This window comes from Haematobia irritans, chromosome 4 (genome assembly GCF_050003625.1).
Source record: "Haematobia irritans isolate KBUSLIRL chromosome 4, ASM5000362v1, whole genome shotgun sequence".
Lineage (NCBI taxonomy): Eukaryota > Metazoa > Arthropoda > Insecta > Diptera > Muscidae > Haematobia > Haematobia irritans.
In genome coordinates this window covers 3,283,059-3,306,686 of record NC_134400.1, presented here as the reverse complement: position 1 = coordinate 3,306,686, position 23,628 = coordinate 3,283,059, and the positions used below count along the sequence as shown (strand labels likewise).

The following is a 23,628-nucleotide window of genomic DNA, read 5'->3' as shown; positions in this document are numbered from 1 at the left end:
AATAAAGATTTATAAAATGGTACAAGTTATTTGGCAAATTATTGCAAAGATTTTTAATTTACATCCAAAACACTGAATTCGGATCACACTTTAAGAAGTGCTGTAAATTCAGTGCAACGGCATTTGAAATGTTGGACATCCGTCCTATGACAAGCCCGTGTTAAAGTCATCGCTTCTGCGCCAATTTTGTACTTTGTACCACTTTATGAATTCCTACTCTGTTTTTAACCTATTTTAAACAAAACATCTTCTGGAAGTGCTTTTAAAGTTGTGCCTTTGGACGAACTTCCAAATTTTTTTGCTGGATCCAAAAAGAACATTTCACTACTTTTTGGCGACGCTTTTTTGCTTGGAATATTTGCTTTTAGTCGATTAAAAAAAGAGGTATAATTTTATTGGAAAACATAAAAAAAGGATTAGTTGACAGACAAATGACAAAATTATTAAATCACATTGAGCCGTACTAAGAACAATATATACAATATTAGCGTAACCCGGCCCGCTTCGCTACGCCTTCCGAAGCGTATTTGGAGGAACATTTTGCGTTAATTTAGTCAACTATATCCTTCGTGCTGAAAACAAATTCGAAAAGATTTGAATTCTTTTAAACAAATCGGACTACTTGATTTTTCGTTTATAGGTACAAATACGGCGGGAGAGGGTGTACCTTCTTCTATATTTCTTGTGAATTTTAAGTGTGGTTTGTCAAGGAAAGGTATCCTTCTCCTCATCATATCTGAAAATTAAGCATTATATTATAATAACATACAAAGAATTACTGTTTCCCATCCAATAAATCGGAAAAGGCAAAAGTAGTAAAAAATTTTACCACATTAACATTTGCTAAAATGTTGGAAAATAATGCACCCTCTACGTTGGCTGCCAATTTCATGTAAATTTAAGTTCTTTACTAAAAAGAAGTCTGGCAGAAGCCTGTGCAAAAATCATAAAATTATGTACCGAGTTCCCATTTACGGACAACCCTCTACTTTCAACTTAAGGAAAAAAAACGGACAAAAGGGAACCCTCTCTGTACTAATAAGAAGTCTGGAAGAAAGAAGCCTGTGCAAAAATCATAAAATTATATATCGAGTTCCCATTTACGGACAACCCTCCACTTTTAATTTAATAGAAAAAACTGACAAAAGGGAACTCTCTCCCTATCTTCGCTCCACTCTGACCTGATATCGGACTATCACGTACCCTATATTAATTTCGCAACTACTCCCTATAAATTCTATCGAAGTAAATCGACAAAGTTTATTTCAATTTTCCCCTTCCCCAACCAGATATCGAAAAATCATATATTAATTTAAAAATCATGTATAAATTTCATCACCTCCTCCCACGTTCCCTGTAAATTTCAAGTAGATCGGAGATGTTTAATTTTTGCTCTATTGTTTTAAAGGGACGTCACTTTCCCCGATACAATATCGACAAACACCGTAGTGAATAGCACCCTAACCTTCCCTGAAAATTCTTGAAACTTTCCTTCAAGTGTGGGGCAATGAAGGTTGCCTCTTCATTTATAACCTTTTCCCCCGCTTCCTTTGTAAATTTCAAGAAAATTTAATTTTTTTTATATTTCATGTTAGCCTGATACCGAAACAGGCAATTGACGTCCAAATGCATTATATCTAATTATACAATTATTTTTCGAGCTTTATGGACAGATATAGATTAAGGAACATGGTTAATAGACCCATTTTTTTGCAGTTTTAGAGGAGGACCTACTCCCCGACCAAATGTCGAAAAGCGTATCTTTTGTAAACGTCCCAGAAAATGTCAAGCAAATTATAAGCCTAAAGGGGCGGCCTCTCTTCCGTCGAAAAATCACTAAATCAGGTATCAACTATTACGGTTGACAGAGGTTACGATCTCTCCCCAGTCCTCTGTAAATTTCAAGTAACTCGGTAAAGTTTAATTGTTTCTCTGTATGTACTTAAGAGAAGCGGATGTCTCCCTATGCCCTTTTATTTTTATTAAAAAATCAGGAACCTGATATAAATTTCATAACCTCACCCATTTTTCCGTAAAATTTCAGTCGGGGGAGTTTAGTTTTGTTTTCACTGTACTTTAAAAAAAGTCGGGCAAAGGGGTGGCCCCCTCCCCGACCAAATATCGAAAAATAATGTAGCGGATTTTTGTCTAGATGCCAACCCCAACATTCAATGAAAATTTCATGCAAATCGCATAATTTTGTTCCAAGTTTCATAAAGTAAGGCAATGGGGGGGGGCCCCTCCCCGTCCGCATATGAAATCATCAGGTACCCCGTAATAATTCCATAACCTCACCGCATGTTCTCTTTAAATCTCAGATAATTTAGAGAATTTTAGTTTACTTTAAACTTTAAAAAAAGTCGAACAAAGGGGAGGTCCCCCTCCGCCACCAAGTATCGAAATATAAAGTAGCGGATCTTTGTCTAGTTGCCAACCCCAACCTTCAATGAAAATTTCAAGCAAATCGGTCAACTTTGGTCCAATTTTCAAAAAGTTCGACAAAGGGGAGGTCCCCCTCCGCGACTAGGTGTCAAAAAATGAGGTACCCTATTTTCACCACATGAACGTCCCCTATGATCTCTGAAAGTTTCAAGTAAATCGGTTCAGCCGTTTCGGAGCCAACTCGGTTCATACAAACAAACAAACAAATAAACAAACATAGATTGAATTTTATATATATAGATTTTAAAATTTAACGAGTGATCGTTTTTGACGAAAAAAGAGGACCAATCGATTTTAAAAAATGCCACAAAATCAACAAGTCGATTTACGACGATTGTGGAAAGCACTAAAAGCCGGTGAGGAAGCACTAAATTCAGCCAAAGCTGAATGTCCTTAAAATACGAATCAGACTTTTGTTTTGCAAAAAAAAACAACATTTCTCTGGTATAAAGTTTTTTTCCTTGTACAAAAGTCGATCAACTTTTCAATGAAGGAAGTCCTTTTATCCTTAATATTAATGAAAGAACATTTTGTTTGACTAATGTCAACTTGGCTTTAATAATTCTAAAACATTCTTCAAAATTAATTCAATCATCTTTAATATTGTTGACTTTTTGCATCTTGACTGTAAAGCAAAACAGCGTTTATAAATAAGAGATTTTTTCAACACTTTATTTTAAAGACTTTTTAACTTGATACAAATACGAATTTCTACTTGTAATCGGGCTCGAATTTGGAATTTCAAGTTGTCGTTAACATGATTTTACAGGACTCTGATATATCATGGGGAAGAAAGCTGAAAAATGTATAAATTGAACTTTGTTTCCTATAATCAAGTACGCAAAGTTTAAATTTTAATGAGAATTGGGTCTTAAATTTGTCCTCACTTCAATTCTTCGCTTCTTTGGCTCGGAATCAATAGCAAAATCATTAGTGGAAATATAAAATCTTTGGAACCGGGCATTTTTTCAGTGTGGGGCTTTTTCCCAGTATATGGTATCATACCTTTGAAGGCAAGTTGTCATTTTTCTGGGACGCATGAAATGTTAACAATTCGATTTTGAAAAAAAAAACATCAAAAGTCGGTTCGGGGACAGGTAAAGGAGGTCTGAAGTCAGGTTGAGCAGACCAATACACCATACTTAAAATACAAATATACATTTTTTGGCTACAAAAAAGTCGACATATTTATGCCGACTTTGGAAAATACGAATCTTATGAAAAGCCCCAAAATCAGACGCACACAGAAAATAATATTATAATTTTTGAGCTAACAATAAATTATTGTTACAGAAAATTTTTAAGTTCAACAAAATTTTTGTTGATATAACAAAATTTTTGTTGATATAACAAAATTGGTTGCTAAAGTGACTAAAATCGTAATTGTATTTACATATTACGTTGTTAGCTCAAATTTAAACATAATTTTAATTGTATTGACAATCAAATTAATTGATATTTTCTTTGTGTGCATTAGACCAAATAATACCCTATACCCACCTTTAAAGGAGAAATTTGAGCCTATTTCAAAAAAGCCAATTTGAAAAACACTAGGCGTCGTTAGGTAGTCGAATCGGTGGACAAAGTAGAAAGACCTAAGGTGGGCCTTTGTTTGGCAAGTTCCAAAATCCCTTCTAACGATTTGAGACTATTTTGAAAATCACCCATATCTAGAAGTCTAATTTGAAAAAGAAAAAAAAAACGATTTTTTGTTTTTTCTTCAAAGATTCTTTTTCCCCAAGACGATATCAAATTTAATTAATTCTTAATTATAATTTTACAACCTTCACAAAATAATCCTTAATTTAGATTTTTTAACTAAAGTTTCATTCACAAATTCATTCATTCAAAAAATCTATGGGAATGACATGTTTTATTGATAAACTAAGAAAATAGTTGGTGATTAACGCTTTTGGTCAATTGGTATAAAACTGACAAGAAATGTAAATAAAAAAAAACACACACATACTAAATGTTCATAATTCATTTCATCACACATCTGTTAATGATTCATATAAAAAAAATTGCCATATTTGCATTAATTAGCATACACAATTCCAACATTTCTCGCATAACAACAACAATTCAAGGTTAATGTAAGCGTCACAAATATTCCATACGTCCACAAAACAGACAATCAATTGAAGACACTTCACATATCATATGGTAAACCAACAACAGAAATTTAAAAATTCAAACAAACGCCCACTGTGTCTTATACCAAAATAGAAAAACCGAAGATGTTTCCAAACAGTCAATGACCCACTTTTTTTGCAGCAACAGCAGCAGCTTCATAAATCGAAACTTATCCAAACAAGATTCGTGATATATATGGGATATTATTTTTTTTTTATTATTTTTGAATTTGCATACTGGATAAAAACACATCAAATTCAAAAGTAAAGTCACTAAAAATCTAAACACTTTTACTTTTGTTATTAGTCAAATGAGGGTTTCTTGACCATTGATCTCTGTGATAATGTTTAGGTATCACACAAGAGCAAAAAGCTCACCCAGCTACCAAAAAAATTTTGGCTTTACTATAATTATTTTTGTATTGGATTTCCAGCTAAAGAAGCGATGATTAACACTAAAGATCCATTTAAGGTGCAATTCTCTTTTAAATTTAGGTTTTGCTTATTTGATATTGGGAAAGAAATTTTAATCTATGGATTTTTTCATTTTTCCATCAAGTATAATTTATTCCATTTTTCATGGAAAAATCATATTTAAAATATAGTTTGAGAGTGAGAGATTTCTCAAACGGTTTCTCATCAAATGGAGCACATCGTTCATGGTACACAAGAAGCACCTTTGGTAATGAAACAAAAAAAAAACGTTGTAAACAAACCTAAGCTATTAACTTATCGCTTTGTAAACATTGGACTACATCTTCTTTAAGCAAATCCAGTTTACAGAAAATCCCACTTCCTCTCCATAAACGGGGAACAACAAGAAAGAGGTATTACTTAATATTTATCATAGTCATCCAAAACAAACAGCAAAAGAAAGACAAACCAGTCAGCTGAAATAACAACAAAAAAACAAATGGAATTGTGCACTTACCTAGCCCACGAGTAGTAAGTCAATGTTATCGGAGTTATTTAAACATTTTGCGCCAACTTTTATTACCTCAAACCAGTCAGCAATTGTTGTCGACTACGTCACAGCTGTAAACGTAATTTTTTTGCAATTATCATTTTGTTGTTGCTTTGCTCAAACCACAAATAAACCTGAGCTCTGAAGCAGAAAGATAGAGAGAGAGTGTGAGAGTTAAGCAGAGTCGTGTTGCAACTTTCTCTGAACCATAGTAAGTTGGGACCATTTTGCAGTTCGTGGTTTTCTTTGAGTCATCGGGGCCTTGCTCCTACCCAGAGTCATATTATGCTAGACCAGTGGTCTTATTACTCCTCTTTTAGCGCATTTTAGTCATCATCATCATCGCCTATGAAGGTTCAGTAATGCGTATGTGTGTGTGTGTGTGTTCTCTCTCTTCACACAGCACTGAAGAGTTGTTAACGAATTATGTTAATAAACTTAAATGGAACATCGGACCAAAACAGGCCAAACAAATGCGAAAAGAGCAAAAAAAATAATGCGAGCCAATTGTGTTTAGATGTTGTAATACTTGGCTTGGAATTGACTAAACACTAAAAACACCTAAAACCAAAGCGGAGATGATTTATTGACAACCATATTGGAGGCATGAATGAAATGAGTGGGTTTGATGTTTTTTTTTCTCCAAACCAACGGTGAAAGAGTGACAAAAATCTACTCAATATTTAAAGATGGGCTAATGAAAAAACAACTCAATAGTAAAGAGATAGTAAAGAGATTATGATAGATAAAAGCGATAGTAAATTCTCCAACAGAACTCAAGCTCAATTTTGTTTGAATTTATAAATCTGGCGTTAATTTAATCTAGCTGATGATGTACCCATAACGGCCAATATTGTGCCCCCGGATGAAAGAATGGTCAAAGTGTAAATTCTCCAAAGTTAGAAATACGTACAGGGTGGCTGATATGTAATGCAACAACATAAAGCCCTCAATTTTTAATTTTATTGTTCGAAAGCACATTTTTCAAATGCCTTAGACGCAAAGGTTCAACAGATTGAAAACCAGAGATTTTGGTAGCCATTGTGCGGTAGAAGCGAGACCCCTTTTCGAAAAATAATCTACCAAAAAATGTAGTAAATTTTACTAAAAATAAACTACTAAACAAAAAAACATATTTTGCATAATTTTATTTTTATAGAAAATTTTTCCAAATTTCATTTCTATAGAAAATTTTGTCAAAATTTCATCTCTATAGAGAATTTTGTGAAAATGTCATTTCTAAAGAAAAGTTTGTCAAAATTTCATTTCTAAAGAAAAGTTTGTCAAAATTTCATTTCTATACAAAATTTTATTAAAACTTCATTGCTATAGAAAATTTTGTATAAATTCCATTTCTATACAAAATGTTGTCAAAATTTCATTTTATTAGAAAATTTTGTAAAAATTTCATTTCTGTAGAAAAGAAACTTATTTTGCAAAATGTTATTACTATAGAAAATTGTCAAAATTTCATCTTTGTAGAAAAGAAACTTATTTTGCAAAATTTTATCTCTATAGAAAATTGTCAAAATTTCATCTTTATAGAAAATTTTGTACAAATTTGTTTTCTAAAGAACATTTTGTCAAAATTTCATTTCTATACAAAAAATTTTTAAAACTTCATTCCTTAAGAAAATTTTGTATAAATTTAATTTCTATCGAAAAGTTTGTCAAAATTTCATCCCTATAAAAAATTTGTCAAAATTTAATTTCTATAAGAAATTTTGTCAAAACTTAATTTCTTTAAAAAATTTTGCTGAAATTTCATATCTATAAAAAATTTTGTAAAAAATTTATTTTTATAGAAAAATTTTTCAAAATTTCATTTCTACAGAAGACTTTGTAAAAAATCATTTCTATAGGAAATTTTGTCAAAATGTAATTTCTATAGAAAATTTTGTAAAAATTTTATCTCTATGGCAAATTTTGCCAAAATTTCATTTTTATAGCAACTTTTGTCAAAAATTAATTTCTATAGAAAATTTTGTAAAAATTTCATCTCTATAGAAAATTTTGTCAAAATTTAATTTCTCTAAAAAATTTTGTAAAAATTTCATCTCTATAGAAAATTTTGACAAAATTTAATTTCTATAAAACATTTTGTCAAAATTTTATTTCTATAGAAATTTTTGTCAAAACTTCATTTCTATAAAAAAAATTGTCAACATTTCTTTTCTATTGAAGATTTTGTCAAAATTTTCTTTTTATAGAAAATTTTGTAAAATTTTTGTTTCTATAGAACATTTTTTCAAACTTTTAGTTTTATAGCACGTTTTGTCAAACTTTTATTTCTATAGAAATTTTGTCCATATTTAATTTCTATAGAAAATTTTTTCAAAATTTCATTTCTATCGAAAATTTTGTCAAAATTTCATATGTATAGAAAAATTTGTAAAAATTTGTTTTCTAAAGAACATTTTGTCAAAATTTCATTTCTTATTTTTTAAAATTTTTTAAAACTTCATTCCTATAGAAAATTTTGTATAAATTTTTTCTATAGAAAATTTTGTCAAAATGTAATTTCTATAAGAAATTTTGTCAAACTTTAATTTCTTTAAAAAATTTTGCTAAAATTTCATATCTATAAAAAATTTTGCTAAAATTTCATATCTATAAAAAATTTTGTAGAAAATTTATTTTTATAGAAAAAATTTTCAAAATTTCATTTCTAAAGAAGATTTTGTAAAATATCATTTCTATAGCAAATTTTGTGAAAATGTAATTTCTATAGAACTTTTTGTAAAAATTTTATCTCTATGGAAAATTTTGCCAAAATTTCATTTTTATAGCAAATTTTGTCAAAATTTAATTTCTATAAAAAATTTTGTAAAAATTTCATCTCTATAGAAAATTTTGACAAAATTTAATTTCTATAAAAAATTTTGTCAAAATTTTATTTCTATAGAAAGTTTTGTCAAAACTTCATTTCTATAAAAAATTTGGTCAACATTTCTTTTCTATAGAAGATTTTGTCAAGATTTTATTTTTATAGAAAATTTTGCCAAAATTTTGTTTCTATAGCACATTTTGTCAAACTTTTTTTTATAGCACATTTTGTCAAACTTTTATTTATATAGAAAATTTTGTGAAAATTGTATTTCTATAGAAATTTTTATCACAAATTTTATTTCTATAGAAAATTTGGCAAAATTTTATTTCTATAGAAAATTTTTTCAAAATTTTATTTTTATAGAAAATTTTATCAAAATTTTATTTCTATAGAAAATTTTGCCAAAATTTCATTTCTATCGAAAATTTTGTTCAAAATTTCATTTCTATAGAGAATTTTGTCAAAATTTTGTTTCTCCTAGTTGGAGAGGAATATTTTGCAAAATCTACCAAAACATCAAGAATTTTACCAATCTACCAAACAGTATAAAATCTACCATTTCATATACCATAGGTAAAGAAAATCTCTCATGCCATATTGCATCTATTGCCTATGGAGCTATAGGTCGAAGATTAATTTGCAACTACAAATGTGGTACTGACACCGTGCGAATCGCAAAATAATGCCAGATAAGATATTCGAGACACAAATCCCAATAGTGAAGACTGACGCACGTTTTTAAACTGGAAATAAAGTTATTTGTTTTAATTTCAATGACATTTTCTCTGTGTGTATGCAATTAAAAATATAAAATCAAAACAAAATCAAACAATTTGTCACCAAATTAAAATGACTGTCTTTCATTTAAATTCCCCAATACCCTCAACAAGGCCGTTGAAACAGCTCAAAATAATTTTGAGTTAAAATTTTTGTAAATACATCTCTTTTTCTCACAAAAAAACCAAAAATAGACTAAACTTTTAACGAAATTTCCATTTCACTCATAGCCATCAGTTTTATTGCCATCGAAGCACAACGACCGGAACTTGAATAACCAACAAACGTCTAGGCCACCAGCAAACGTACGATAAACTCGAAGCTAAACGGCCACGAATACGCGCAAGCGCACCAGCTTATTACTTAACGTTACAGCGGGTAAACCCACATTTTTTTCCGAAACGGTCTGTGACTATTTAATTTTTGTTTTTCATTTGAGTTCAACAAAAAGAAAAGTGAATTTAAAAAAGTGTAAGTGTTGATTTGTTTTGGGAAATAAAAATAACGAGAAAAATAAGGAGTTGGGGAAAAAACCAACGAAGCAAATGAATTATTTTCCTTCTCTTCCACAAGAAAAAAAGTATTTACAAAAGCTTAATCAAAAGAAAAGCATAACAAATTACAAAAAAAGCATGATCGTATTGTTATTAAACAATTAAAAAAAATTGTGGACGACATCAAATACCAGTAAACGATAAAAAACAGAAATTGTAGCAAGTTAAAAAAAATAAACCCACAAAGAAGAAAAAAAAATAATAAAAGAAAGTGGTCCATACATGAAATAGAAGACCAATTATATCCATTAGTACCATCAAATATCTGGAGTAATTTCTATATAAATTTGTGTTCAATTTCAACAAGAGTGTGTATAAATTAATTAATAAACTAAAAAAATAGATGATAAGCCAAAAAAAAAGTTTTTATAACAACAACAAGTAGAAAATTTGATGCAGTTGGTCATGACAGTTTTTTTTTTAATCAAAACATTGTGGCTAAATGCTATGGTCTGCTTATTCTGCTAATGGTCACGTTTCCATTATGTCTTCTTCGTCATTCCTCCATGGCAGTTATATCTACTCTGCAGTATTGTTAGAACTCCTTTCATTTGGACTCCTTTTTGGGTTTTTTTTGTGCGAAATTTAAAAGTGTTGATATTATCAAAGTCCATGTCATTCAGAGAGAGACATTGACCCAACCCAAATAAGAATTCTCATCGAAGCAAAGGCAAAGGAGTATTCATTGCATTAAATTGTCTCGAATTTTGCACTCCTCAAAAAAAAAAAAAAAAAAAAAAACAAACAAAAAAAAAACACTTACAAGGAAAATGTTTCTAAAAATTCAAAACACGTACATTTATATTATGTTGACATTTTCCAGTAAGCATGTTATGACATGCCCAAATGACATTTCCGTATCCTCTCCAACTCTATATTCGTATACCCTGTGATGATTGTGGGTTTTAATCAGCATCCCCTCAACTGTGGGTATCAAACAGAATCATGGGATAAAAATTTTATAATTTTTTGTGCTTCATATTGCGAATGTATACAGGGTGATTGATATGTAATGCAACAGAGTAAAGCGATATATTTTTGTTTTATTTAATTGTACGAAACCAAATTAAAAATAAGATTTTGTCAAAATTTTATTTCTATAGAAAATTTTGTTACAATTTTATTTATATAGAAAATTTAGTCAAAATTTTATTTCTAAAGAAATTTTGTGAAAAATTTAGTTTTATAGAAAATTTCGTCAAAATTGTATTTCTATAAAAATTTTGTCAAAATTTTATTTCAATAGAATATTTTGTCTAAATTTTATTCCAATAGAAAATTTTGTCAACATTTTATTTCAATAGAACATTTTATAAAAAATTTTGTTTCAATAGAAAATTTTGGCAAAATTTTATTTCTATAGAAAATTTAGTCAAAATTTTATTTCTATAAAAATGTTGTCAAAATTTTATTTCAATACAATATTTTGTCTAAATTTTATTCCAATAGAAAATTTTGTCAACATTTTATTTCAATAGAACATTTTATAAAAAATTTTTGGCAAAATTTTATTTCTATGGAAAATTTTGTTAAAAGTCAAAACTTTGTTTCTAAAAAAAAATTCATGAAGTGTAGATCCACCATCCAAAATTTTATTCCTTCCCCTCTTATTTTGTTTTTAGATTTCTATGTCCCTAATATGGTATTCCAGTAAATTTCCAAATAAACTCAAATACAGGGCAAAAATATAAACATTAACACAAATCCTCCATTTAAAGCTGTGAAAGTGCACAGAAGTTCTAGATACCATGAAAAACTAACGACAGACGGAATATAAACTCATCCTTAGCAAGCAGGATGTGCTACAAGTGTTGGCAAAAGGTTGAAACGTTGTGAGAGGACCAGACATAAGGCAACACGTAAGGACATTACAGAAATTTTGTGACTCCAACACCTGGTGTTGGTGGCTTCCAACTATGACTCTTTTGACTCTTTCCCCGTGCCAAAGAAGTTTTCTGTTAACCCAAAATGCAAAGAGTTAAGCAATTGTAGGAAATGCATTTGAATTTTATGCTTGGAATATTCTGATGCTGCAACAATATTAGCTGTTGCTGCTGCAATGCTTCGTAAATGTTGGTGGAGTGGAAACGATCTTCCCTAAACAAAAACGAATATTTACAAATGACATAAAAAGGGGAGAAACTAAAAAGAAAAAGTCCTCTAATTTGGTAATTTCTGCAGCAAAACGTGTGAGTTTTAATTAAAGGAATAAAACAAGGAGGTGTTGTTCTGCTTTTTGTTTTTTGTCCAAAGAAAAAGGATTAAAGTAAATTTTCATAAAATTACCATCGTTATTCCAATTGCTGTGAAACTTTAAATTCACCAAAAGGAAATTTTCCCCAATAATTGGATATAACCACACAAACCTAATGTCATAGTTTTTACCAGAAAATACACACCTTCATAGGGGAGGATTATTAGGAAGCTTATTAAAACCCATCAAGCCATCATTCTCTGCCATGACATTGTGTTCAACCATGGCAAAGGATCTAGGAATTCCTGTAGCCCAATGCTTGATGGGTTTATTCTCCTGGTGTTACGATAATTCCCTGTTATGTTCTTTGTTTCGTATTTTCCTTTTCAGACGGTAATTTATATGAATTTTCCGAATGTGACTTTGCATAATCATTTGTTATTATAAATTTTCCTTAATACGTCGTAGCAAACTGCATTCGAGTGGAGAAGTAGGAGATAGAGGGGAGAAAACTGTGAATATATTCATATTTTTATGAAATGTGTAAATGTGAGGAAGTTGAAAAAATCCAAATTCCCCCCGGATTGTTTGAAATGCTAAGCAATTGTGAAAATCTTGCAATTTATTTGTGGAGCTCTACAAAGAAAATTAGGCGTTTTGAGAATCCTAGTCCATTTGTACCACTAAATGTCATACTTTTCATATTTTTGTGCCACTTTTTTATAATGTTTTGCCATTTTTGAATTAATTTCTCTTTTAGTGCAATAGGTTTTCGTAAGTATTAATCCTTGATCCCCATAAAACTCCTAATATGATCGGTGCTTTAACATAAAAACTAAACCTATGCGTCCAATACTATGAGTTTGATGCAAAGAAAACTATCTCTAATGGGTAAATAGGCTTCTCCCTTGAATTGTTAATATAAAGGTTTGATTTCCAGGGAAGTGTGTGTCCAAAAGTACCTCCAATGTCTCCTCACTGGACGTTGTCCAATTTCCCTCCGATGTTTTAATGAAACCTGGAGCGGTGTTAGTGGATGCTAGTACCTTCCGTAGTGTGGAAGCCTCTGACGTATTCTCAATACTGCTACAGTAATCATCCCAAGAGTTTTGTTGAGACCTTCTCAGTTCTCGTTTATATGCTCTCAGATTCATCTTGTAAGTGTCCCAATCCTCCGGAGCTCTTGTGGACTTTGCTTTGTTAAAGAGCTTCCTGCAGGATTTCCTCATATTACTTAACTCCGTAGTCCACCATGGCGGTCGATTTTTTCCTTAGTAATCCGCTCCACAGCGTGTTCGATATCTTGCACAGTGCTCATATTTGTCTCTGGCATTTCCGGTATCATCACATTGAACGATTCCCTATACCTATTCCAATCAGTTTTCCTAACATTTGGCGGAAATATGGTCTTTGAAGTACGAACAGCCAATCTGAAACTGATGTAGCGATGATCCCTCAAAACTTGCCACTCAGATATCTTATCATTCAGTTCCGGAGAGGTCAACGTGACGTTCAAAACCTGTTGCCTGTTTCTGGTGACGAAGGTTGGTGCATCTCCCTTATTGCAGTACGCAAAATAAACTCTATTAGCGACTCTCCCCTTGCATTAGTATCACTACTTCCCCAAATACTATGATGTACATTTGCATCGCATCCCATAATGAGTTTTGTCTTTGTTTTTAGTGACTCCTCAACTAAGTTCTTAACGGCACAGGGTGGCATCTCCCTATCATGTCCCATGTAGACCGAAGATACCCAATATTTGCAGTTGGATATCTCTAGACTGGCTACGACAGTGTCTGCATTGCTCAATGAAGGAAGCAGAAACAAGTTTAGTTTGTTTTTGGCAATTATACATGCTCGATTTATATCGTTACCGGTATTATGCAAAAGTTTGAAACCCGGAGTGCTTAATTCACAGATCTTGTTCTTATATATGTATGGTTCTTGAATAAGAACTATATCTATGTCTCCTTTCATCAGGAGAACTTTTAAGGCAGCACAAGCGGCCTTACAATGGTGAAGATTTATCTGGAGGAACCGTAGAACCATCCAAATTTTCAACCACCGTCACATCAGCCGCTTCAATTGAGTCATCAAGGGCTTCCTCTTCACAGATCTCGGTGACTCTCGCAACAATCCGCGGTTCAGCTTTGGTGAGGTTTGAGCCTGTAGAAACTTCCCGCATATGATTTTCGTCATAGTCTGCAGGTTTTATTTCTCCTTCGGCTTCGCTGCTGACTCCACCGGAGGCTTGTCCGTTTCGGAATCCTTTGGCTGATCGCTTTTGTATACCTTCATATGGATATCATGAAAGCCATAACTTACAGGTCCTTGGGTCTGGGCTAGATGTGGCAGTGACTCTATGTTTAATATAAACACCGCATGTCGTCTTGGTACATCCACCTCATCCAAACGACCAACCTTCCAATCGGCTGTTGGAAGATCTGGGTTACATTCTTTTAGTCTCTCTAGTATTGACTCAGGATCAGGAGGGTTTGCCGGTATCCAAGCATGCGCTCTAGGTTTAGCCGGTATGTCTTTTTTATCGACTAACTCCAAAGCGGCTCCTTCCCAAACTTCACCAATTAGCATCAATGCAGCTTTAAAGCAATCCATAGACCTCTGGTCCGCAAAAGCTATTAACTTATATCGTACTTGATACCATCCAGCATCTTGTTGTCGAGGACTTGGTCCGGGAAACTTTTTTCGCACCTCTGAGTAGACACCAGACATCGCGTTCTCAATTTTCCCCCATTTTTGCCTTGGAATCATACCGTCCAATGCTCCTTTATTAATAATAGCCATCACAAGGCTGTCTTTTGCAACTGAGGCAAACGATCTTTGATCCCGTTTAGAAGATGGCAGCTCATCCCGTGATCGTTCCCTTTTTCCGACAACGTGCTTGGGTCGACTGATCCTAATTTCTTTAGGATAAACAAAGCATTTCTTCGTTCCTTGAATATCTTTCGAGACGGATTGCCTCCTTTTGATGTCGTCACCTTAGAAAAGGTTCGACTTGCCAAAGTGTCACCGCCAGTCGACCCGTCTACAGGTCGACTAATTGGGCCTGACTCTTGGTCGCTGCCCAAATTTATAAATTCAGTCGTTACCCGTCTACTGGGCCCTGAAGTTAGCAACCCTTTGAATTTCGCTGCATGGTGGTTTATTATTTCCACCACACGTGAAATTCGTAATAAGTACTTATTACGATGAAATACTCCGCTATTAGAAAACACGTCCGTTCAGTTCGACGGTTGGACTATTTATTCAGGGATTGGACTACTTATTCTGGGATTGAACCCACGACCCTTTGCATGCAAGGCAGACATGTTAACCACTGCTCCACGTGGCCAACAAATGTATGTTTCTGTTAAATTTGCATGGGCTCGTGGCCGCTGCAAACTATGCTATATAAATGTAACTTATAACGATAATTGTTTACTGATGACTATAACAGCTATGTTACGTAGCCCAGTGGATAGTGTGGTGGCTTACAAACTGTATGGTCCTCGGTTCGATTCTCCGTCCAGGCGAAAGGTAAAATTTAAAAAAATTTATAAAATTGAATAATTTCTTCAACATTATTTGTATTACAGAAAAAGGTGCCAAGAACTCAACAATTTCGTAGAAGTGAAAATTGTGTGAGGGAATGAGCACAATCTTCTTTGGGGAAAATTCTACCAAGCATATAATATTTTTGGGCTCAAAATGCTTCCGAACATATAATATGTTCACATAAAACAAACATATTAATGTTTCGGCAGTATCCAATAATATATAAGCTTCCTGCAAAATATGTTTGGAACATATGTTAGAGAAGTGATTTTTTTGAGGGTGCAATGGACTGAATAGTCTAAGTGAGCCTGAGACATCGGGCTGCCGCCTAACCTAACCTAAGATTTTCTATAGAAATAAAATTTTGACAAAATGTTCTATAAAATTTTTAAAAAGAATTTTCTGTAAAAATAAAATTTTGACAAAATAGAATGAAGGTTTTCTGTAGAAAAAGAAATGACAAAATTTGCAATAGAAATAAAATGTTGACAAAATTTTCTGTAGAAATAAAATTTTAACAAAATTTTCTGTAGAAATAAATTGTTAACAAAATTTTCTATAGAAAAACATTTTGAAGAAAATTTATAAGAAATAAAATTTTGAAAAATACATTTTTTGTTTGGAAGTTTTTTGGTAAAATTTTCTCCAAGTTTTGGTAGATTATTTATAGCTCGAGTGGCAACCGTGATCAGAAAGAAGCCCTGACATATCGATTAATAGTAGACTTCTTATCCTATTCATCCTAGCTAATGTAGAGTGTCCTTGTCTTATTCATCCTTGCCCATCATTGTATTGAATTGTTTATGATCTTATTTTATATGCTAAAACAGTTTCCTCAATGGAAATGTTTAACGTGATGCCTGAAAATTGTAGCAACTGCAACAACGCCATACTGTAGCAATAAAGCTACAATAGCATGACTGTGACTATTGCCACTACTTAAGGATAATAACCAAATTATGTGCTGCAGTAGCTTACATTTATGAATTGTTATGCTGACGTCTCAAAATGCAACGACCGTAGAAGGCAGACCAAAAAGGAAACTCATTGAGCTTTAGAAAATAAAATATCACAGAAAAATCAAAAGTCAACTGGTTGTCTATTAAAGCGGTGACACTTTTGTCAGATCATAGTCGCCTGGGTAGACTAGAAAAAAAAGACACTTGGAGAGTGTGTGTTTGAAATCCTTGAAAAGGACATTATTATTGTGGGAAACAAACACACCAATGAAAAGTGGATCTGAATCCGGTGAGAGAGACGGGAGAAGTCAATTAAAGGGAAGGGAAGTGTGTGCCAGCTGATCTTATGGTAGTAGGAAAATCTTTTTATCCCGCCCCACCCCGCTCTCTATCTCTCCCAGGACCATTATTCGAATGTTCATTAATGCTCGTCATGCTAACCTTTATGCCTGGTGTGACATTATTTGATTGTCTGTGATATTTCCTATCCACTGAGTTTGCTTATTTTTTTAATATAATTTTCTTCTATTGTTTGTGATTTGCCTTTTTCTCTGCTCTATTATCGTTTTTTCCAGGGGGACCATAAAAAAAGCAAATATCTTTCACCGGTATCTTCCTTACCTTCAACGGAGCTAGAGTCATCATTGCCATCGTCATCGTTGTCATCAGACGACAAATGTCAAAATGTTTTGTTTGTTGCTGTCAGCAACAAAATGCAAGCAACAACAAATTGCTATACTAATTATATCATTTTTTCTTTACGTGGATGGCATACGTAATGAGGGTAACAATATGTTGCAGCAGCAACAGCAGCACCAACAACAGCAGCCAATTGAAAATTCCAATTATCAAAGGTAAGTGCACATATTCAACACGGCATGGAGACAATAATAACAACAAAAATGTATGGAAAACAAAACAACGTCAGTCATAAAAACTAACGCAACAAAATACAAGGAAATTAAAGAAGCCAAATTGTTAAGACAAAAATAAAAATGAGTTGAGTAATTATTTAAATAACAAGAAATTCTTGATAGTTCTATTGTTTAGAGAGGCTTTACTTATCAAAAATTTTAATAAATAAAAACAATGTTAGTAAAAAGAAAATATGGAAAATTTTAAATCTACAGCCATTTTTATGCAATTTCGCAAAAGTGCATTTATGATTCATCGGTCGATAGATATGAATTAGAGGTATAGGAACATTTGATTTTATTTCCTTTTTACATTAGCAGGGGCGTTTTTACAATGGGGGCGGTATTTTAACTATATTATCCCAATTCGGAAAAATATAAATATGGGAACTATATCTAAATCTGAACCGATTGCAATCAAATTTAGCACACTTTACTATACTACTAGTTGTACTCATTGTACTATATTTCAAGTAAATCTGGGTAAAACTCTGGCTTCTGGGCCCACATAAGTGCATATCGGGGCAAAGTTATATATGGGAACTACCAATAGGGTTCTGTTCGGACCCAAAGCAGAAACTTGTGCCAAATTTGAAGTCAATTGAACTTAAAGTGCGACCTCCATTTTGATTACCAAAATGTGTTCACAAACAGACGGACATGGCTATAATTTGGCAAGTCAGGTTCGACGGGAGGCTATATTGGCAATGTATTATATACCATGATTTAATGGCTCCGTGAATATGGGACCCATGAAAATTAGCCCCAAAAACCTAAATTAAGTGGGACTAGCTCTCTTGAACCACCGACAAAGGACGACCACCATGTTCGTTTTGCACTCGTGATAGCTCACTTTAGGATACCTTAAATCACGACCAAAGGCCACATTTATCATTTTACATTTGAGATAGTCCACTTTATATTCTGTCCAGAGGAAATAGCCTCCATGCCCAGCCACTCACGTTGGCTCATTTTGGACTCTGTCTATAGATGAAAATCGCTAACGCACGTCTCAACACCCGGGACACATCAAAATGCTTAGCATTCGTAAACTGCGAGGGTCAATTTTCGATTGAAATATGGGGTCTATTTTCATAATGCAAACGGGCCTCAAAAATTTAAAAAATGGCAACCCCATTTTCTATATAGTTTATTTCATTTAGATTTTGGCGGGCTAATTTTCATAGCGCCCTATTCCAAGATATGCCCTTGTGATATCACAAGGCACTGAATAGTCTAAGTGAGCCTGAAATAAAATAAATTTAATTCCTTAGCGTCTAGAAATATGAATATTCATCCGAATGGAATCTAGTATTATTTTGGACCTATAACTGTATGACAAACATGTTCATTTTTTACGTAGCCCCTATATAAATGAAAATTAGTTCAACTTTAAAATTTTTTTAATTTTTTTTCAATTTTTTTTAATTTCTCAACAATTTAATAGAATTTTGTGTTATGAAAAAATTCTAAAAAAAACTGCTGTTAAATTCTTATTTTAAATTTTATTGTCATTTCAGTTCCTCTGCATCAACAAATTCCATATTTCGCCCATCACCTTTACTAGAATTCACTTTGGCCGATGCTACCATATCCAATGGGCCCAAGCCTTCGGTCGACATTTCTTCCAACTCATTTGATGCTGGCTCCACTTCTAGTACAAACAGTGAAAACTTGCCTCTAAATTCTGCTCAACCAAGCAATAATCGTCGCTATTCCACATCATTTACAAATGGCGAACAGCAATATCCATTTTCTAATGGACAACAAGGATTTCTGCCACAGCAGCAGCAACAGCTGCAGCAATATCAAGAAGACCAACAATTTACCCAACAACTAACGGAAATGCCAATCTATATCTACAAGGATCCATCCACAAATGAAAACTATCATTATACACCAAAGGAGCCATCGCCAACCTACAATCAGTACCATGGCTATGGTGGTGGTGGGGGTAGTGGTGTTTACCAGCATCAGCCGCCACATTACCAACCAACTACCTCATCCACACTCCAGGATAATCAAGAATATTTGGTACATTCAAGCATGTTGGTGGGCCAACAAGCTTATGAGCCCTCGCGTAAGGATATCTACCAGAAACATCCTGGTCTGGTCTACGATGAGTCCTATATTTCTCACCCCAATGCGGTCGTTGATAAGAAGGACGATAACGGAGCTGCAAAGAAACCCAATAAAATATCCTACGATTCACATGATTACCCACCGCCAAGTTATCATCAGCAGCATACTTCGAATTTTCTTCCCACACCTACACCGGAAATACCACCTACCCCGGGACCTACTGCTCCACCAATAAGAGCTACACCACCTCCAAGAGTTTACTATTCGACACCAAGACCTCCAGTTCTATCCGTATTTTATGAGGATACACCAAGTTCGCCACCAGTTAGACCACCTCCGTCTTATGCAACACCCCGACCACCAACACACAGCCAAGATTATAAACCCCGACCACCACCACAACCCCCACTATATGGCCAACAACAGCCATATTTGCAATCTTCGCAAAATGTCTTGCCTAATTATGCAAACAATGTGGATAATTATTTGGCGAATAAACAGCAAACAGAATATTACCGGCCATCGGAATATCCAACGCAACAATATGAGACGATACCACCTCCACATAGGCAGCAGTATCAGCAACAAACATCTTACCCGCCATTTGGCCAACAGCCATCTCAGCCTCCGCAATATCAAACGGCATCACCTTCAAGACCATCGTACAATAACTATTATGACTATCAAATTGGCGAGATACCACCCCAAAGCCAGGGAGGTAACAATTATCCTTATCCTCGTCCTCCGCCACAATACACCAATGGACCCTATAGACCACCATATGTACCACCCCCGACAACGCCACAACCCAGTGGTCTGGCTACTTTAGTACAATACGCCCCACAATTCACTTCATTGCTTTTGGGAGGAGGAGGGGGTTCATCGGCGAACACTAATAGTCCATTAGGAAGCTTGTTAGGGGCACTGGCTGGTGCCAACTCGCCACAATCATCCTCCCCCTCATCATCGTCGTCAACGTATAATCGAAGACCCATCAACTCACAGCTCATTAAGGCATTGGAGAATATCGCACGCAATGACGATTTGCAATGTGTGCCAAAAGTTGTATGTCAGATGATTGCTGGTCAAACACAACGTGGTCAGCTTCCCAGCTTTATAACATCGCCAACTATAACCAAGTAAGTAGAGGCCGAGGAATATCTGAATTGGAAGGGGGAATCCGTGTTTTTGAAATATTTTTACAGAGATGAACTTAGCATTCCTAACATGTAATGCCAAAAATATTGGTTCTACACCAAGTTTCTCGGTCATACACATGAGCCACTATCCAGCTCCAAATGTAGCCTGGGCTGACCTAATAACCATTGCGCCTTCAATTCACAAAGGGTCATCTGTATAATTGTAAATACTTTTGAAACGTTTGCATACATTCAGGCGGACATATGTTAATCTAAAAGCATGGCATGGAAAATACGACTTAAATAAAGTTTTTCCTATGAAATTATAAGTCACGCTTTTTTAAATTGGATCTAAATAAATCTTAAAAATCATTATATCTCCATTTTATCGAAAATCTATCCTTGGAATTAACAGGCCATGGGAGAACCCTTTTTTCTACCTAGTACAGAAAATGTTCATTGCATAAATTCAGGGGTCAAAATTGTCCGCTTTATAACACTATTGTTTTAGAAGGAAAAATTGCTAAAAATTATAACATTAGACTTGATTTGTCTAAAATTAAATTTCCGAGAAAAGAAGACTTTTGTTTCAGTCTAGAATAACCTGTACTTAAACACCATTCAAATTCTAATAGCTCATATCTCTCTCGCTCTCTCTAGTTTCTTGGCCGCTTTCCCTACCTCATCACCAGCTTTGATATATGGCCGGGCCGCCTTATTGGGTATTAGTGGAGGAGAACGTGTATGTCACAATACTTATGTAAAGTGTCCAAAAAATGAGGTAAGCCGTATTTTCGTTTTTACGTTTTATGAAATCTCTATTAAATTCCAATTTTATTTGGCAATTTACAGATTGAAATCATCAACTATCTCAATAATCACCGTGGTGGTTTCTTCAAATTCTTTAGTGAACCAGAAGACCAATCGGTAAACCAACAAAACGGAAATCTCGATTCATTCCAGTCGGGAGCAACATCCTTACTTAATATTTTATCAGCATTGACAGGTACCCCCCAGGAAACTGTTACAACACCACGCCCCAGACCGAAGCCACAACCCGCAGCACAGCCAGCTGCAACAGATATAACCGAAACAATAGGCAACTTCTTTACCAATCTATTGTCTGATTATATGGGTGAGGGAGCCAGTGTGGTATACCAAAGGAGACGCAAACGAAGTGTGGCCGAGAAGAGAGTACGTTTCGAGGATAAAGATGATGAAAATTTCAGTTTTAGTCAAGAATCCCAGGATTACAACGACGAGGAAGACACTGAAGATACAGAGAAAACTGTAGAATTTGTCTATGAGCCTGAAGATAAACACAACGAAGATGATGATGCCATAGGTATTATTAACACCGAAGCTAGAGTCGTCCATCGTGACTCACACAAAGGCAATCGCTTAAAATTCTTTCCCGAATCTGCTAACAAAGATGACGGTAATGAGGATACCAAGGATGATATCTTGGCTTTGGTGAATAAATTCAATGAACTAAATAAAGGAAGAAAATTAAAATTCCCCTCTACGACAGCAGAAAGGCAATATGTGGATGTGGCTAAGGAATATCTAAGAGATGGCAAACAATTGAATGACCATGACCACCAACATAAATTCAACTATGGCCACAAGTATACAAATTATCAAGAGGAAACATTTGACCAAAGTAATGATTCCAACAAATCGATAAAATTCTATAATGATCCCGAAGAGGATGGAAAACTTCCGTTTCGCTCTGGACAGGGAAAGGAAATACATGATCTTCACACAGCCGCCTCAAATCATGTCGCAAAGAAAATTAAATTTCCCGAGAGGGAAGGAAAAATTCTAAATAGACCCTACTATGCAGCTTCTTATTCATACAATCGTGAAACACCTTCAGGAAACTATGGCGAGAGTGAAGATAAATTTGTGGTATCAAATCATCAAAGGCCTTACACCAAAGAAGAGAACGATGAAGCAGCAGAACAATATAATACCAATGAATTAGGTCCCAATGATTACAATAGCTATCATCCACCAGAGAGACCTGAAAACTATTATGATTACAATCAATCACAAGGACCCACTTCTAATGTATATAATACACACATTACTTCTTTGAGTTCCAATTATTTATCAAATTCGAATACCAATCACAATTATTACACATCACCTTGGCCACAAGATCATTCAGCTGCAGGTAATTCGAATAAAGGAACGGCAAATTACTTTTTACCCACTCCAGCCCCAGATACAGATGATATTGATAAGGACTACAATAGGCCAGTATACAAGGCGGATAATAATCAGCATTCTGTCAATGGAAACTATAGACCTTATACCATCTATGAATCTAATAAATCCCAACGTTATACTTCGGCATCCAGTAGCAGTGGTTTTAATAGGCAAATCCACAGGCCCAATAGGAGACCCATCTACAACAGCAATCAATCGAGTAATTCCAACTATATATCATCAAAATATCCTTCAAACTCCTATAGTGGGTCATCATTGGGTAATGATCGTTACCACTCTTCCCATTATATAAATAGACGAAGTACAACAACGACAACAACCACCACTACTCCACGACCAAGAAATGATAATATCTATGTTACGAATTCCCGAGGGGAAACTGAATATTATATACGACCGGATGGTAGAAAAGTCTATTTGTAATTTATTGTATATATATATATATATATATATATATAATTTTATTTCGAATTTTTGGTGATTTGGAGAGCATTTATTTAAAAGAATTTTTGTAAATTTTTTAGTTAATCAAATGTGTACAGGTCTAACGAAATATTAGTTGTAATAAATTATTTATTTTTTCTTTTAATTTGCTACTTATTGTACCAATTGATTTCTATAGAAAGCCTAAAAGTATGCTAAGATTACACACTTGGTTTAATGCATAGGTATTGTGTGATGTGGGAAACGTTGGCAACGCTGCAGGGTTTACATGAAATCCTACAGAATTTCTTATATAGGTTTTGTGGGATTCCTTAGGGATGTCAATTTGTACAAATTGGAAACCCGATAGATTGAGACATGAGGATAACATGATCAAACTTGTGAAAAACCTTCAACACATG

The 23,628-nt window shown here is 33.8% G+C and overlaps 1 protein-coding gene across 1 annotated transcript; it reads left to right on the top strand.

The window, feature by feature from the left end:
- Positions 1 to 9,265: 9,265 nt before the first annotated feature.
- Positions 9,266 to 23,379, top strand: LOC142236242 (uncharacterized). Its single transcript, XM_075307514.1, has 5 exons — positions 9,266 to 9,619; positions 16,989 to 17,267; positions 18,848 to 20,548; positions 21,209 to 21,329; positions 21,401 to 23,379. The coding sequence occupies exons 2-5, from the start codon at positions 17,098 to 17,100 to the stop codon at positions 23,204 to 23,206; spliced, it is 3,798 nt and encodes a 1,265-aa protein (XP_075163629.1). The 5' UTR covers positions 9,266 to 9,619; positions 16,989 to 17,097; the 3' UTR covers positions 23,207 to 23,379.
- The last annotated feature ends 249 nt before the right edge of the window (positions 23,380 to 23,628 follow it).

What these genes read in the sequence shown, in the direction of transcription:
- LOC142236242 (XM_075307514.1), top strand. Translation starts at nt 17,098, where the DNA reads ATGTTTTGTTTGTTGCTGTCAGCAACAAAATGCAAGCAACAACAAATT. An exon ending in GAAAATTCCAATTATCAAAG is followed by an intron (nt 17,268 to 18,847) that starts GTAAGTGCACAT and finishes TTGTCATTTCAG; the next exon opens with TTCCTCTGCATCAACAAATT. An exon ending in ACATCGCCAACTATAACCAA is followed by an intron (nt 20,549 to 21,208) that starts GTAAGTAGAGGC and finishes CGCTCTCTCTAG; the next exon opens with TTTCTTGGCCGCTTTCCCTA.